Raw genomic sequence first — 18,816 nt, 5'->3', positions numbered from 1 at the left:
GTACTGGAGCTTCGGCTTCAGTATCAGCCCTTCGAAAAAATATTCAGGGTTGATTTCCTTTAGGATTGACTGGTTTGATTTCCTCAAGTCCAAGCTCCAATATTTTGGCCACTTGATGTGAAGAACTGATTCATTAGAAAAGGCCCTGATACTGGGAAAGATTGAAGGCAGGAGGAGAAGGGGACGACAGAGGATGAGATGGTTGGATGACAGTACCAACTTGATGGACATGAGTTTGAGTAAGCTCCGGGAGTTGGTGACGGACAGGGAAGAATGGCGTGCTGCAGTCCCTGGGGTCGCAAAGAGTCAGACACGACTGAGTGACTGAACTGAACTGAATCAGGTAGTCACTTAAATTGGTCAAATTCATTAAAATTAATATTAAAATTTCAGTACATTTTTCTCAAATTATCCCGCTTTTCCAGTACAATAACAGTGCAAACTACTGGATGTGCGGCTGCCTTCACGCGCACTGCACCTGCACGAGGGGCTCACGCCGGACACGCACGGCACGAGCCAAGGCCACAGAAGTCATGCCCTGCTCCAGCCAGAGTTTTGACACTAACCGCAGAGGACCCTTTTCCTTCCTCGCCCTCGCTTGCGAGGATATTCCCAGTTTATCGGGTCTGTGTTCAACATGCCAGACTTTTACAAGCAACTCTGAATGAACACCCTGGCTTCTCACTAATAATCAATGCTATAAAAATAGTCTGCAGCAGGCTTAAGAGGCAAGGTCTTTGTTAGAACCCAGCAAGAGAACGCCACACACACACCTAACAGCTATTTTGTTCGTGCTTTCAGGGAATGGCAAGAGCTTGACACACCATAGGCTTTCACACGTGTGCTTTGTTCCGTCAAGCCAGACTACTATTTACCTGGTTGTTGCTGTTGGCAGCCGATGCATTGGCTTGGGCTGTACTTGCTGACAGGGAGTCGAAGAAGGCTTGGTCGGCCACTGAATTTCCACAAGCAAACTGATCTTTTCCATCACTGGGCAAAATCTGAACATTGGGAAGGACCATAGTTACTTACTTCATAGACTATAGAGTTATTTCAGAGGTAGAATCCCTGATGGCAAGTAAGAACTATCAAAAGGTTTCTATTCTTAAAAGGTATGAGCTCAAGAATATCTGCCCTAATGATTCCTTTCTGCAAGTGTGCAGAATTCTTTAGAAAAACGCAATTAATACCAGGATCAGCTTATCACATTTTTCTCATTCTTGTCAGTTTTTAGGATCCTGAATGCACGGTGTACAGAGGTCAAACATGACATAACGTGAGACCCGTGGGCCAGGTTCAGGGACCTGTGAATCCTCTGATAGTGTCTGGAAAGGTGGGGTGCCTGCCCGTGCACATGTCGGGCTGGCCTGAATTCATTTGGTTTTTCCAGAAAAGATGCTCTAGAAAAACCCAAACACACTTTCTGGCCAACCCAACATTTCAGCAATATCATCAGTATTCTCCAAAGCGCTCAAAATTCCCCACTGAACTCTCAGTCAGGACAACAGCCAGCCTTCCCATTTTGCAGGCAGCGCCCAGCACACACCCTCCCAGGGCACGTGATCTCTCTACTGGAGGGGAACCCAAGGCAACTCTGTTCCTGAGCTACACTCCAGTTTTACTCACAGGCTACCAGGCAGCCTCAGTTTCTCGCTATCACCCGGGATGAAAGAGGCAGGCTCACCATGGACCCAGGGCTCCGTTCTGCGTGACCTACGGACAGCCAGCAGGGGGTGCCAGGAGGCCGACTCAGAGAGCCTTGGTCAGCTGGGTGGGGTGTGTCCCCACACCATCCTTGGCATTTATCACTGCAGAGCTTGCACCCGGCAACAGCTCACTCAAGATCCTGGGTCTTGGAGAATGGGAGAAGGAACTGACAGAGAGGTCCTAGACTAGCACAGGGAGAAGAAAGTGACCTTAGAGTCTGCTACTGAAACTCTGTGAGTCCACTCTACGAAAGCTGCTATCCTTGGAAGGAACTTCAGCTGAGTATTTGGAGTCACTCTTTGGCATATAAGTCTGTAGGTAATATTTCTTCTTGGTTCTACTTTAGTGAATTTTCTACATTTTATATAATCAGCAAGTATTATTTTTACAATGGAATTTTTTTCATTAAAAATAAAAATAGAGTTATCTTTCATTCTTGTCCTTTAAGTTGATAATTCGTAAAAACACATATGACAAAGACCAGGTTTAATTAATAAACAAGAGTAAATTCTTACCTCAACATAGTCTGTTGGAACAAGCCCTCGTTCTCCTTTGCTGTTTCTTCCTTCCAGCCATCCTCCACCAACATCCTCAAAAAGGTTAAAAGAAAAAAAAATATTATAGTTGGAATTTCCTGGAGAAATTTGGCTCTGGGAATTGTTATCCATAAAAAAAGTAATTAACGTTAACCCATTAACCTTTTCATTCCTATGGGGTTAACGCTGTTAAAAATGTCAAATTCTTAAGCTTTCTCTTTATGCCAGAAAAGGATATAATTTAAAAATGAGAAAAATCAAACTTCAACAATAATTGATCAGAGAGAGAGAAACAGAATGCCAAGATTTTGTAATTTCTTTCTGATGACTGGTCTGTGGTAGACTACACATGGTTTGCAGCTCTGATTGTTAAGGGGCAGAACGCACCCTCACTTCCAGAACCTGCGCTATCCTTCGTGACCTCTTCGGCCAACAGACTGAGGTGGAGATAACACAGGGTGAATACGGAGCCGGCCTCAAGAGGCTCTGCACACTTCAGCTCACTCTTCTTTCTTCCCCAAAAGAGCTGATATTTGGGTTGACAGATGATGACAGAGACAAGGCTCCGTCCGTCTCCCTGTTGGCCCACCCAAAGCCAGCCGACCCCCAGCAGGAGAAATGCCAGACAGAGGAGGTCATAGTGGCCTGCTCTGCCCTAGCACCATGCTGGGTGATGCAGGCCCATGGGTGAGCCCAGGTCAGGAGAACCACCCAGCTGGCTTGTGGATCCCCAAGGAACAACAACAGACTGTTTAAGCCACTAAGCTTTGGGATTGCCTGTTATTTAGAAAACTAACTGGCCCAACCTTCCAGAGCGCTCCTAGATAAATAATGTTAATAAACTAAACAGTATAATGTATTCTATGCCAGGATTCCCAATTTTTAATGTTACCTTTGAAAAATCCTACTGCTTCCCTTTAAGATAATAAGGGCTATCTTAAATTCATAAACCATACCCTAATTAACATCCACCTGAATCTAGATAACATATTCTTTAAAAAAGTCATTTTAAATGACTGTCCATTTCTTGACCACAACAGCAATTTAAATACTATTTTACTGAGAAATTAAGAGTGCTTCTTCATTAAAAAAAAAAAAGTAAATATAAGCTTTCATGTCTTCTATGATTAAAAATAGGGCCTATTTACTTATACACACCTGGCATACTGTATAAAACTACATATATGTTTTTCTAACCAGCAATTCTTTTTTTAACCATCAGTACTGCACAAGCAACAGGAAAGGAATTCATGAGGGTTTGAAAGATCAGCCTATTAAAAAAATAAAATCTTAAACATAAATCCTTAAGAGACCAATTTAAACATAACAGTTCTCTTACTGGATTTGTAATTGTGATGATTTCGCCTTCGTTAACTGTCAGTTCATTATTTCCAGGTTCAGCAGAAAAATCATACATAACCCGAGCCTATTGGAAGTAAAGAGAAAAAGAGGAAGTTACAAATGTAAACGTAACAGTAAAAAAAAGAGAAAAAGAACCACCTATGCCGCTCACTTTGTGAACAACATGTCATGACCGCGGTTGCGGTTGTTTTGGAACAAAGGAAGACGTCGGATCAAAGTGATTCATCAACCCTGTTTGTGAGGAAGAATGACACGAAGAGAGAGAGCCCTGCTCTGCTCTGGGAGGAGGGAGGTTTCTGGTCGCCGCCCACACTGCACTTGAGATCGGGCCCCGAAGAACTCAGAATAAACCCATTTCAGCAAGGGGAAAAGAGCACGCATGGCCTTCCTGGCAGGAGGTAAGGAGTGGAAATACAGACACTGTTCACTGTGGGCACACGGACTCTCAGGGACTGAGGGATCTCCATGGAAGTATGTACACACGAGAGGCACAGTCTTTAGATGAGCCTCCTGCTATTAAAACTCTCACTGTTCTTTACCTAGGGTAAATTTTGATGGTGCAGCAACCTTAGCCAACTAAAAACACAGAAACCTGAGCTGTGTGCAAGATATATTCATACTCTTCTACTAGAATACTTCCTACTAAGAAGAAAGTGTTGGTTGCTCAGTCGTCTCTGACTCTCTGCGACCCCATGGACTCCAGCCCACCTGGCTTTTCTGTTCATGGGATTCTCCAGGCAACAATACTGGAGTGGGTAGCCACTCCCTTCTCCAGGGGTTCTTCCCGATCCAGTGATCGAATCCAGGTCTCCTGCTTTGCAGGTGGATGCTTTACCATCTGAGCCATACGAAGACTTACCTAGGGCTCTCGTATACTTGGGTCAGGTAACCTGAGCAGTTGTGATTTTCAAAATTTTTCTTGCCATGGAATCTGAATCTCATAGAAAATAGACTAAAGGGAAGCTGTTCTGGTTGATGTGAGGTGGGGCTGCTCTTTCAGGCCCTTCCTCAAGCAGATGCTTGAGGTACCAACCCTGAGATGTGGGTTCCTTGGAATAACTGCCATGCACGTATTCCAAGAAAGACAACTACTGCTGTAAAAAATACATATACTTTTATGTTATGTGCATTTAGTCCATCTCAAATTCTAAATAATTGTCTCTTCATGTACTGTCTTATAGAAGGCAGTCCATCTTACAAATCGAGACCACATGTACCTAGGAAACGTGGTTTGTTTTGAATTCATCCTGGTGCTTCCCGATGGCTCAGTGGTAAAGACTCCACCTGCCAAAGCAGGAGACGTGGGCTCGATCCCTGGTCAGGGAGGATCCACATGCCGCGGAGCACTAAGCCCACGTGCACAACTGCTGAGCCTGTGCTCTAGAGCCGTGCGCAGCAGCTACTGGAGGCCCTGCGCCTGGAGCCTGAGCTCCACGACAAGAGAAGCCGCCACAAGGAGAAGCCTGCGCACCGCAACGGAGGAGCCCTCGCTTTCCGCAACTAGAGAAAGCCCACGTGGCAATGAAGACCAAAGAATGAATATAAATAAATAAACAGAATTATATCTATATAAAAGTAATTGTCCTAAGAGGCAAAGCGAAGTCTGCCTACAGGGTTCATCAGCTAGGACTAGTGGGCATACACGCCTTTAACATGCATTTGCTGCACACCGACCATGGGGCAAGAACGCGCTGGCCAGTGCTTCCTCCACACCTGCTTAAGGACACCTGAAATGCTTCTAACAGGGACCAAGGATTCACATCCAGTGGCAGAAGATTACGGGGAAAGATCCCAAATTCTAATTTACTTTGAAATACATCAAAAATTATAAGATGAACTGGTGGAGGAATGTGATAAAGCAGGTATAGTAAGTAAACTTATTTATGGAATCTTGATAGTGGGTTTATGGTGTCCAATGGAAAATGAGTTCAACTTTTCTACATGCTTGAAATTTTTCATAATAAAATGTTGGAAAGAAACGAACAGTAGTGCACAGCATCAGATCCTTTACTTTTACACACTGGGAAGGGGGACTGAGAGCCAGGCTCAGGTAGAGTGAGAATTCTGCAAGTGTCACCGTTTTCCTGAGGTCACTACGAGGACAGCGACCCTGGGCTGAGGTATGTTCCTCACGCAGCTGCAAAAGGAGATAGAATTCGGCTTGTCCCACTCAGGACTAAAACATGTTTTTAAAAACATGTCAAACCAACCTCAATCCCTCACGCAATGAGGGCAGATAGGAGGTAAAGGCCTGAGGAGGGAGAGGGGGGCTCCCCAGGCCAGGACGCACCCCCAGGACAAGAGCCAGACAAGGAACCCACTGTTTTGATCCTGCTCCTTGAGGATCCGTTAACAACTTTTTTGATCCACTTAAGTCCAACCAGGCCTCAGATACAGAATAGCAAAGCCTCTCCTTTACTAAACTTAACAACTTGGTGAAACAGAATGTGAAACAAGTCAAAAATAAAAAAATGGAAACTCCCCTACACATTTAAATATTACTGAACATCTACCCACGGAAAATGTCTATAAGCACTGTAGGTTTATTTTAAACATTGACTTAGGACTTGTTTTTTTTTTTTTAAACCTAGAGATGCTTAAGAATTATAACTGAGACTAACTTTGGGGAAGATTTAAAAAGCACATCCCCAAATGAGCATAAATGTCAACAGGAAAAAAAAAAAAAAAGCCACTGAGCTGAGAAGAGCAACTCGGTTGCTCTAGGTGAGCAGGTTTGGCGCAGACTGGAAGCCCGCCAACACCAGCTCCTCTCCCGTCTTCTCTCGGCCTCCAGGTCTCCTCACCTTCCCACCCTCGCCGCCACTACAGGGTCCACGCAAACAAAGATGCTGCCCTCGACCTCAACTGCCGAGCCGCCGACTATTTCTGATGTGGTCGTTGAAAGAAAAGGTTATTTTTCTCACTCCCTTTTCCAGTAGTAGCTGTTCTTTAAGAAACAACTCCAAGCATTTCAAGGGCTAAATTTCCACAGTTCCTGGTCAGTCAGAATTGGTGGCAGCCATTGAGAATAGCTCCAAAATTAATTTTCTTCTGTAAATTTTTTTAAGAATAGACTACCAGTAAAATTGATACATGCTTTTAAAAATGTTTTTCCGAAAATGGGTTGAGGTATGTTCTCCTGAAACATGACGCACTTGGAGGAGATTTCTAACTGGCCAACTAGACAAGCAGTGCGGCTTGAGAAACCTCCAAGACAAAGAGAAATGTAAACATAAATTCATTGCGTAGGAATATGTTTCCAAGAAACGAATAGAATGATCTTAAGTCTCTGTGTAACAAAAGGCAATTTACAATCACAAGGGGGAAGAAATCCTTCGGAATACTTTCACTAAACCAATCAAACTGTACCATCCACTGCCGTGTCACTCCGCCCAGCCTCCACTCCACTCATGCACAGTGATTCTGGAAATACTTGGACCAAGGGAATCCAAAGGCCATGTTGTGACCAAACTGCTGGAGGCTGGGATGACTCTAAGAGACTTTCTACCCAGACTCGCCCGGACCAAAGCTTCTTTATTTGGTGTATAGAACAATCAGATGAAAGCATCTGAACAGTTCTTGGATGTGGTGGCATCAAACTGGCCATATCACACATAGCATCACTATTACCTCAATCACTAATATATAAAACATGAGCTACCAGGGAAAGAACTCTGCAATTCACATGAAAAGGTTTAAAGAGCATCTAGAACTCAAGAAAAAGACCGGCAATCCACCAGAAAAATGGGCAGAGAAACACGGCTCACAGAAAAAAATAAATGGTCCTTATACCATTTATGTCTGGGGAAAAAAAATGCTCAATCCCACACATGAAGGAAGACAAGTTGATCGGCAGATGTAGCCAGATCTCCCTTTGCTGGGGACTGCACTATTTAAACCTCTGCCAGCAATACGAAAGAAACGGTTCTCCCCAGCTTCACAAACAAAATCAATCACCCAACCTTTGTATTTCTGCTCATCTGATAAGTGAGAAATTTTGCCTCAATACAGTTTTCAAGATCCATTTACCCTTAGATCCAGAAGTCTCATTTTGAGAATCCATTCTCTACACGCATGTGTGTACCACGGCACTTAGTGCAGCACTGTTTGCAATATGAAAAGACTGCAGACCACCCTGGTAGCTACTAAAAGGGAATTAGTTACATAGACCATGGTATAGCATCACAATAAAATATGTAGCAATAAAAGAATGGGAACAATCTATGTACTGACACTAACTACTGTATCATTAACTGAGGAGAGCTAGCTAGCTGCACAATAGGGCATGTAGTATGCTACTTTTTTCAGAGGCAGAATACTTATACTTGCCAGTACTTCCATAAAGAAGCACTGCTGCTAAGTCGCTTCAGTCGTGTCCGACTCTGTGCAATCCCGTAGACAGCAGGGACCAGGCTCCCCCGTCCCTGGGATTCTCCAGGCAAGAACACTGGAGTGGGCTGCCATTTCCTTCTTCAGTGCATGAAAGGGAAAAGTGAAAGTGAAAAAAGAAGCACTAGATAATTAAAAGAAATTCTTTTAAAATTGGTTGCCTATAGAGATGGGAGAGGAAAATGAATGGATAAGAATAGTGAGATTTCTCAGTTTATTTCTTATCATTTTAACTGTGTACATGTATCACCTGCCCAAGACTTCTAAATGAAGATGGGGTGGGGGGGGCGGTTACAAGAATCAGCAAAAGATAACTAGTTAGGAATAATGTAAGGAGATGTGTAAGGGAAAACTTTACAATATTCCTGAAAGACACAGAAAATGGGAAAAGCTGAGGAGTGTGGCACGCTGTTTGCAACAATGGCCACAATCAATCTTCCCATCCCTCTCTGAATACCCTCTGCAAGGTGACTTTGCCACTCCTCCCAGTACCAAGTGGAGGCTGTTTTTCCACCTTTTGACTCTGGACTCGTTCATTTGCTTGCTTTGGCTGACAGGGTAACAGCAACTGTGATACAAGCAAAGGGCATGAAGCACCTGCCGGGTGGGGCCTGCCCTCCCAGTTGCCAGGATCACCTCCCCAACCACATGAGCCTCTGCAAAAGAGAGACCACCGTCTCACCCCAGCCACCCCAGCTGCACAAGGCGAGACCCCGGTATGTGGGCAAAGCCACCCACGGCCATCGAGGCCTGGGCAGGCTTTTCAGACCACAAGAACCACTCACAGCCAATCTGCAGAGGTACAGGGAATAACACACTGTCTTAAGTCATTAAGTTTACAGAAAACCATGAAGAGCACCAAAGGACATCTTAGGTGAATTTTTAAAATAATCTTGCAGTGGAGGAGGACTTCAAATACGGAACAGAAATCCTGAAGAGAGAAAAATTTCTCTTCTCCCAAAATAACACATACCTACCTTGCCTGGCAAAAGCCATTATCAATAAGATTAAACAAAAAAAACAAATGACAAGACAGGAAAAATATGTGACTTTTATCACAGACTAAAGTTGGCTCTCCTACTCTATGAAGGGTAACTATGAATCAGTAAAAATAAAAGGCTCTCAAAAATGTAAAACCTCACTTATAAAACTAAACAAATATTAATTTTCCACTATTAACTGGCAAAACAAAAACCTTTGATCAGAACATCGTGGGTGAGGGTGTAGGGGCAGAGAAAGAGGAGATACGTAGAGCTGGTGGCAGTGAGAGGCAGCCTGGCAGTGCCTATCAAAATCCAACTCAGCCTCTAGGAAGTCTTCCTCCAGAAATATTCACACATGTGCAAACGGTTATTCACTGCAGCTCTGTTTACAGAGCAAAGGACCAGGCCAGCCTGAAAGTAAGGATTGGTTAGTCAAATAGGGCCCTGCCATGGAAGGGAGTATCAAGTACTCCGGCCAAAAAAAAAGAGAAGGGCTTGCTTATTTTTCACATGTGGAATCATCTCTAAAGTGTGTACATTAAATGAGAAAATAAAGCAAAGTACACCATTGTGTCAAAAAAAAAAGAAAGAAAGAAAGAAAGAAAATGCATCTGCTTATCTCTGTAAAGATATATAGAAGTAACATTGCCTCTACGAGAAGACAGCCGGCTGAAGGACAGATAGGAGAGAAATTTTCAGTGTTATCTTTATGTACCATTTTAAGTGCTGTTTTTTTTAATATGAACTTACTGTTCAGTCAAAAAAAATTATAAATCAGAAGCACTGTCTTATACCACTAACCCAGGAAGCTCAGAATCTTGCTGAAATTACCACAGTCTTTTCGAGAATGTTTCCCCAGGTATGACAAAACACAAAATGCTCCAAAGTTTAACTCAAAAAATGGCTGGAAGGCAATCAGAATCCGTAGTAAAGTCTACACATTCCTGGAGCTCTCAGTCTGCGTGCTGCTATTTCTGTGTGTGTGTATGTAAAAAGGCACTTTTAGAACAACAACAAAAGCAATATAATGAAGATAAAAAAGGAAAAGTCAGAAAATGTTCCTCTTCGCCCCAAAGGGCACAAGCACTAATAGATTTGAAAGTACCCCTCAGGATGTTCTGCATTTGACACGCGTGTGTGCGTGTGCACTCGCACACACACACACACATATACACACACCCAATCAGAACCACGGCACCCGTACACCTCTGCATTTCATGTTTCATCTAGTCTTCGGACTCTTCATATCAGCATATCTACCCTGCTCTTTATCTGAGTTGCAAGGCTACTAATCACCACTCAACCTCCAGGGCAAAGCACAGGAAAACCTACTTACCTGTGGCTAAGAAAAAACTGCACCCCCCTCCAAATTCAAATAGCTTTACTGTGTTTCCTGGTTATAAAATGACATGTACGTTATAGAAAAACAAGATAAAGGTTTACCAGCAAACAGTACCCCAGTCTCAAACTTCAGAGACAGTGAGCAGGAAACATACACGCTCCCCTGACAGTGGGCTGTCTGCGCCACCCCTGCCCCCCAGCGCATCCTGACAATGTTTTCATTTCTCCCCCAAAGTGGGGATGAACTGTAATTACTGGCAACGTGGTGATAAGAGCTGGCTTCAGAGCCAGACCACGAGTCCAACTGCCCATTCTACTTACTGTTTCACCAGCCGTGTAAACTTGGCTGAATTCCTCAAAGTCTCCGGCTCAAATTCCTCAAGAATGCGATAAGGCCAACAGTATATGCCTCATGACACAAATGATCAGTGAAGTAATAGATGTAAGGTGATCGGAACAGTGACTGGCATAAAGGGCTCAATTAATGCTACCTATCATGACCTCCAGCGTTTCCCCTGAGTATTATACATACATTCTGTGTGTGCTAAAAAAACTTGCTGCCGCACAAGGGAAACAGCCAGTGCCAGGTCACTGACTCACACAAGTAGTTCTAGAGCCTGTCACTTCACCTGACTGAAGGAGAGCCAGACCGCCTGAGAGGCTGACCAGAAAGAGCGTCCACCCCCACTGCGTGTAGTTTGAGTGCGAAGGTAAGGGGTAACCAAGGCTGACGGTGGTCCACAGGGAATTCCTCAACCCCAATCATTTGAAACAATATTAGAATGATGAAAATTAATCAGGAGACCAATTTTAAAATAAAAAGAAATCAAGTTTCTCTGTAAACAATCACTTGATTTTTTTTTAATGTATGTATATACAAAGATAATTGGGGGTTATTCCCAAGTGCAACAACAACAACAACAAAAAACAAAATACCAAGCAGAAGCGATAACCAAATGCATGAAGAGCCTTAGTAAAGAAAACCTTTTCAATAAATCACACTGTGTTCCGGAGAACAAAGGTAGGACATCACAGAGATGCCCAGCCACAAATATAACGTCATTTCATCTAAAATCCAAAAGATTTCTTTTTGAGAAACTGTGAATGAACTTGTCCCAAAGCACTCTGCTCACTTTAAAAAGGGCACCTGAAACGTACCATGACTTGAAAAACCAAAAATGACCAAACTTCACCTTTAGCACTTTAAGGCCACAAACAAAAATCAACAGCCAGAGATCATACGATCATTCTCAAGACTTTTTAACATTTTCATCCACCTCTAATATAAACTCAACCTAGTTTCCAAAACGGCACAAAGTACCTTAAAGTATTCATTTTCCTCATTAGGTTGAAAGACTGTCCCTTAAAACAAGTCCCTACTTCAGCTGTTAGTCTTTTTTGTCTTAATGCTAGTGATCACCAGCAAGGACCACCGAGCCCTTTACTACACTGATTATTCTGTACTGAATACCCAACAACCCCATTTAGGGGGAAAAAAAAATCTCTCTTAAAAGTTAAGAGAAATAAGTCCTCACAAAGAACTCTATCAAAATATTCTATTATACTCAGTGCTTCAGATTCCTTGCAGGGACTGAAATTTCCCCTAAATCCGTATTTTTTTTCAAATACAGAGAGCTTCAGAGCGCTCACCGAGTGCTGGGGAAAGCACAGGCCAGGGCGCCCGAGCGGTGGCGCAGCTTCTCTGCTGTCTGGAGGTCTCGTGGGTCAACTGTGACCGCACGCGAAATGGCAAAAAAAATAACCCTGTCCCCTAGAACGTCATCATTTTCCTGATAGAACACCAATCGACCCAAGGCCTTTTAGGATAAAGCGACTAAAAAAACTACAGTATAGACCAAGTAAAATTTAAAAAAGAAAAAAAAAACTAGAACATAAAGTAAATAATTGATACATCAAAATCTAGTTGTGAAAACAACTAATCAAGGGAACTCCCTGGAGGCCCAGTGGTTAGGACTCTGCTCTTCCACTGCCAACCGCCTGAGGGCCTGGGGTTCCATCTCTGGGAGGGGAACTATGATCCCATAAGGACCAAGAAAAAAAGAAAATCAACCAATCAAATAGCAAAAAGCAACAAAGAAGTAACTGGTATTAGATTTGCTCTGTGACCACATACTGACAAAAACAGCTAGAAAACTGGACAAAATATACAAAGTAACAGTTTCCAGAGACTCCGCAAAAGGACAGCACAGGAAAGGAAACTCCCAGAGAAAAGAAAGGGAAGATGAGCCCTGTGAAGGCTCTGGCTTTCTGACCCGGGGCACTGTCTTTCTGACCGGGGGCACTGTCTGACCAAGTGCTGCAAGAAGCCAAGAGCCCCAGGCAGGAAGCACAGGTCCTGCAAAGTTGACAAGCCAGAGACCAAAATTCCAGGAGGCTGGCCACCTGATGCGGAGAGTTGACTCATTGGAAAAGACTCTGATGCTGGGAGGGATTGGGGGCAGGAGGAGAAGGGGACGACAGAGCATGAGATGGCTGGATCGCATCACTGACTCAATGGACGTTGAGTCTGAGTGAACTCCGGGAGTTGGTGATGGACAGGGAGGCCTGGCGTGCTGCGATTCATGGGGTCGCAGAGAGTCGGACACGACTGAGCGACTGAACTGAACTGAACTGAACCGAAGGCGGCTGAAATCCGAGGACAAACTACCAGAAAGGAGTTACTCAGGGAAAAGGCTCCAGAAACCTGCGCAAAGGTCTCCTTGAGCTGGTTGGTAAATACTGAACTGCACACAACTGGGCAAACTGCTTTAAGGCCCGGCAAAGGTCAACTCTTGGGAGCTGCAGGGTCAAAGCACTGTCGGAGGTCAGGCAGAACCAGAAGATACTAGAGCTCTGACTAGCCAGAGAGGGAAATTCCACTGAACACACCCAAAGCATTCAAGGTAACGACCCTAGGCAGGCTAGGGCTAAAGGCTACCCTGGAGTCAACACACTCAGAAGTTACCCTTGAAAGAAAGGAACTGATGCAACATCACCCATAAAGAGAAATATCTTAAAAGCAGCCAAAGATGGGGGCGGGAGCTAGACTCATGACACACAAAGGAACAAAGAAAGACTGTAGGCTTCTTATTAGAAACAATACAAGCAAAATCCACCTGTAAAGCAGTGGAAAATAACAAAATCTATCAACAGAATTCTGTGCCCATCAAAAACATCCTTCAAAACTAAACATGATATAAAGACATTTCCAGACGAAAGCTAAATTTGTCACCAGTAAACCAACACTACCAGAAATATTAAAGGAAGCTGTTTAACCAGAAGGAAAATGATACCAAACACCTGAATTTACACCAAAGAAAGAGCGTCAGAAATAATATGTAGGCAAAAAAAAAAAAAAAACTCATCGTTTAATTTCCCTAAAAGATATCTGACTTTGAAAGTCAGATAACTGACTTTTGAAACAAGAATAACCGCAGTGTATTGTGGGGTTTATAAAACTGAGAAATAAAATGTACAAAGAAAACAGCACAAAGGTCAGGAAGGAGATATAGAAACGTGCTGCTGCTGCTGCTAAGTCGTTTCAGTCGTGTCCAACTCTGTGTGACCCCATAAACAGCAGCCCACCAGGTCCCCCCATCCCTGGGATTCTTCAGGCAAGAACACTGGAGCTGGTTGCCACTTCCTTCTCCAATGCATGAAAGTGAAGAGTGAGAGTGAAGTCGCTCAGTCGTGTCCGACCCTCAGCAACCCCATGGACTGCAGCCTACCAGATTCCTCCATCCATGGGATTCTCCAGGCAAGAGTACTGGAGTGGGGTGCCATCGCCTTCTCCATAGAGATGTACTAGGTTCTCATAGTATGCGAAGTGCTGTATTGTTATTTGAAATTAGAAATGTGTTAAGATACCAATGCATACTGTGAACCTGAGGGCAATCATGGATGGATGGATGGATGGATGGATGGAAGGAAGAAAATAAATACTCCAATTAAAAGACAGATTGTCAACCTGATAAAAAGTAAGACCCTGGGCTTCCCTGGTCGCATAGTGGATAAGAATCGCCCGCCGATGCAGAGGACAACGGGCTTAATCCCTGGCCCGCGAAGATCACACATGCTGTGGGGCAACTAAGTCCATGCACCACAACTACTGAGCCCATGTTCTGCAACAAGAGATGGCACTGCAATGAGGTAAATATATAAAAGAAAAAAGATCTGCAGGTACGTTATTGATGAGAAATTCACTTTAAGAGACAGAAAACTTGGAAGTAAAGGAATGAAAGTTAAGAAGAGATGGCAGCACTACTGCAGGGGCTCTAGCTCACATAAAGGTCAGGACGGGGGCAGAGGAAGTGCACAGACTCCCCAAGGACTGAGTCACCGGGGGGAAGACAGCCGAGAGCCAGGATCCCTGGAGGCCTGTACAACCTGACTCTGGATGTGCGTGCAAGAAGCAGGCAGGCAGATGTCACTGCAAAACTCCTCCCGCCACGAGAGACAGGGAAGGAAGACACCGGGGCCCTTTTCTTCTGAAGACAACTGGTCCTGGGAAAAGGCCAGTTTAACAGAATTTCAGTATTTCAGAAAGTAGACAAGAATTTCACAACACATAGTAGGTAAACTAACATCAGAAAAAACAGATGGTGCACCAGGTACTGGATTTACTCTCTAACTTCAGACAAGTCAAATGCTGACCAAAATCTAAGAATCAGCACGGCAACTCTGGAGAGTGCTCCTGGAGAGAGTGAGGACAAGCCCAAGAATAGGGGAGGGGAGACCAGGCAGAGGCTGTCGATGAGAGCAGGAGGCGCTGGAGGCCAGGGTTCACAGGGGAGGGTGTGGGAGAGCAAAGGGCCACACACAGGCTGCCCTGGAGACCTGTGGAGGGACCATCTCTCAGAGTCCCCGCTGAGAACTGATCAGCGTGCGAAGCAAGAAAACCACCCAAGGAAGAACCGCCCAAGGAGCACGCAGGACAACCTCCAAGGGGGTAATTAAGAGATATGTGGGATACCTGTTAGTATTTTGCAAAATCGACTTTAGTTTATAAAATCAAGACATTTATGCTTGCCTGGAAAACGGTAAATTTACATTACATATATTTTACCATGATTTTTAAAGTGAAAGTGATGTCACTCAGTTGTGTCTGACTCTTTGCGACCCCATGGACTATATAGCCTACCAGGCTTCTCCATCCATGGGATTTTCCAGGCAAGAGTACTGGAGTGGGTTGCCATTTCCTTTTCCAGTGATTTTTAAAAGTCCATGCAAATAAATAGTACAATGGTGGGGGGAGGGGAACACAACTAAGGTTACCCTAATTGCACTGCATTCCGTCTACGGAATGAGCTTTCTGTGGCTGATGGTACACCCCCTAACACATGGACAGCCACCAGCAGCTAGCAGTAATGTGGGTTTAAAAGTCAAAGAAACAAAAATGTAATCTCAAAAGTGGCCTGCCAGAAGTGTTAAACAAAATAAAATACTTTCAGTGTAGACACCAAGGATACAAAGCAGATGTGATGAGCTTCACACTGTAAAACCACTTTAAATTTTTTTTGCTTTAGGGCACTTTTGGGGGGTTACATGTAAGCACATGACCTCGGCTGTAATTTCAAAAAACAGGGACTTCCCTGGAGATGCTGTGGTTTGGATTCTCCCACTGCTGAGGGGGCGAGTTCAGTCCCTGTGAGAACAGAGATCCTACAAGCTGCAGTGTGAGGAGGGGCGGGGGGGGGGGTGGGAATGAAAGGAAGGAAGGAAGGGAGAGGAGAGGCCAGGAGAAAACTCTCACAGACTACAAAGATAACTGCCCCCTACGCTATATGCTCAGAGGCTCTTAGCCAGTTATACTTTCTAACTAATCCATGATTTTATTTAACTTCTCTGCTCTCTTCTCCTCCTTAGCATTTAAACCACTCTTTAAAGAATTCCTACTTCAACCCCAAATACTCCTTGGACCAATGTCTTCTCTTAACATCTCTAAGAAATTTGAATTTATTGTGTAAGCACACTCAGTCGTGTCCGACTCTCTGTGACCCCATGGACTGTATTCCGTCAGGATCCTCTGTCCATGGAATTCTCCAAGCAAGAATACGGGAGTGGGTTGCCATTTCCTCCTCCAGGGGATCTTCCCAACTCGGGGATCGAACCCAGGTCTCCTGTATTGGCAGGCGGATTCTTTACTACTGTGCCACCTGGGAAGCCTCAACCCCAGATACTCCTCTATCCCTCTGATCTATGCCTTCTCTTAACTTCTCTAAGAAATATGAATTTATTAATCAATTTACTTTCTTACTGGGGTATAGCTGGATTTAGTGTTAATGTCTGCTGCATAGAAAAGTGATCCAGTTACATATATAATCTCTTCCATATTCTTTTCCAGCATGATTTATCACAGGATTCTGGATTCAGTCCCCCATGCTACACAGTAGGACTTTGTTGTTTATCCATCCTATTTGCAATAGTTGGCATCTGCTAATCCTAAACTCCCAATCCATCTCCCCCAACCCTGGCAACCACAAGTCTGCTTTCTAGGTCTGTGAGTCGGGTTTTGTTTCGTAGGTTAGTTCATTCTTGTCTTACTTAGATTTCACATCTAAGTGATAATGTATATATTTGTCTCTTTTGGACTTCACTCAGTGTGATAATCTCTATGTCCATTTAAGTTGCTGTAAATGGCATTATTTCATTCTTTTTCATGGCTGAGTAGCATTCCACTGTATATGTACCATATCTTCTTTATCTATTCAAAAGAAATTTAAATTTTAAGACAAGCTGTCCACGTTCACTGTGTCCACCTCATTTGCTACTCACTCTTCACCCCACAGCAGCCGAGCTTTGCCTGTGTAACGACACTGGAATGGCTCTGTCAAGGCCACGAGCAACCCTCCTGGAGGGAAACTAGTGGACCTGCGGGGCTCAGCTCACTCCGCCTCCTGGCTGCATGGGACACCGCCGTCCACTTCCTCCTTCTTGAAACATTCCTCCCTTTGCTTCACAATGTGGGGCCTCTTCTGTCTTTTCTTTCTCAGGCTTCGTTTTGGAGGCAGGCCATCCTGTAAAAAGTTCATGTTCCCGGGATCCAGTGCTCTTCTCACTGGACATACTCTCCCCGGGTGACAGTCACCCCTGACAACTTCCGCCTGCCATCTTTATACTGATGAATCCTACATCTGAACACACCTCCCCTCTTCCCTGACTTGATTAAATCTGCTCATCTTTCAGGCCCCTTAATTCACTGAGATTTCACTTGTGGGAAACATCCTATGACCTCTGGAACCTGCTGGGTCTCTCCTCCAGGCTGCCTTTGGGCCTACACTGTACTTCCCCAGCGCTGTACTTACACGGTATCACTCCTGCTTGCTGACCTGTGGTGCGTCTTCTACTGAACTGTAAGTTCCTTCTCTATCGCGTTCAGCACAGTGCCTGACACAGCAAGCACTCAAATACATATTTATTAAAGGAATGATTAATCAACGTACTGCACAGTTTGGTATCTACGACATAACAGGTGTTTGATGCTCAAGTTAATGCATTCATTGCCATTTCCAAGTAAGTTTCACCTATTTCAGTTTTGAAGTTATAGAAAGTAGTTTTCTTGAGACGAAAAACTTCGTTTAGTCTAGGGTTACCACCCCAGCTAAAGAATCAAAAACCATTTAACAGGCAATCATACATCTCTTAAGTTTATAAACTAAGCTCTGTTTCGCAAAGTGCCAATGCTTATCCTGAACATTTCTTAATTATACTTTTCCTAAATCTCTACTGTGACTGTGGGGTGAGAATTTCCCCACAGCATTCTAGGCTTTTCTGCTTAAAGCCATCAGAGACCATATTTAAAGTCTGCACTCCCCTGGGATCCTCTGTGGTTACTAGAGCGGATGACCGGATTCTAGACCAAAGCTAGGGGGCAGGCACACATTCATTTGTCAACCAAATATGTAACAGGTAGTTACTACTGCAGGGCTCCGTCCTAGGTGGACACAGTGGCGAAAAGCATCAAGGTGGCTACCTCCCCTCAGAAGTGTTTGTTTTAGGAGGTGTGCAAGGTAATGCAGGTGGCGGTGGTTGTGGTTTAGTCACTAATTCATGTCCAACTCTTTTGTGACACCATGGACTGTAGCCTGCCAGACTCCTCTGCCCATGGAATTCTCCAGGCAACAAAGCTGGCGTGGGCTGCCATTTCCTTCTCCAGGGGATCTTTCCGAACCAGGGATGGAACACTTTTCTCCTGCATGGCAGGCAGAAGGTTCTTTACCACTGAGCCACCTGGGAAGCAGGTGGTGGAGGTCCTGGTAAAGAGCTCAGTCAGTTGATGCGAGAGTAACGGACTGCTGGTGGCTACTTTGAAAGGGGTTGTTGGGGAAGGTCACTTTGATGAGGCAACATGGGAGATAGGAAAGGCCACGGAGGCCTGGCGTGCTGCAGTCCATGGGGTCACCACGAGTCGGACATGACTGAGCAACTGAGCGACAGCATCTGAGCTGACACCGGTGAATGAGGGTGCCGGCGTGTGACAAGCAGGGTCTGAGGCAGGA

The 18,816-nt window shown here is 44.4% G+C and overlaps 1 protein-coding gene across 2 annotated transcripts in view; it reads right to left on the bottom strand.

Moving 5' to 3' along the window:
• Window positions 1–18,816, bottom strand: part of SNX9 (sorting nexin 9) — an 89,714-nt gene that overhangs the window by 47,621 nt on the left and 23,277 nt on the right. For both annotated transcript variants that reach the window (XM_059889598.1, NM_001199026.2), the window contains exons 2-4: window positions 3,583–3,669; window positions 2,223–2,297; window positions 876–1,001 (exon numbers count right to left, since the gene is read on the bottom strand). In XM_059889598.1, the coding sequence (XP_059745581.1) occupies window positions 876–1,001; window positions 2,223–2,297; window positions 3,583–3,669 (288 nt within the window). The remainder of the gene's footprint in view (window positions 1–875; window positions 1,002–2,222; window positions 2,298–3,582; window positions 3,670–18,816) is intronic.

This window comes from Bos taurus, chromosome 9, assembly GCF_002263795.3.
Source record: "Bos taurus isolate L1 Dominette 01449 registration number 42190680 breed Hereford chromosome 9, ARS-UCD2.0, whole genome shotgun sequence".
Classification (NCBI taxonomy): Eukaryota; Metazoa; Chordata; class Mammalia; order Artiodactyla; family Bovidae; genus Bos; species Bos taurus.
The sequence above is the reverse complement of the archived record's forward strand: the minus strand, read 5'-3'. Positions and strand labels throughout refer to the sequence as shown.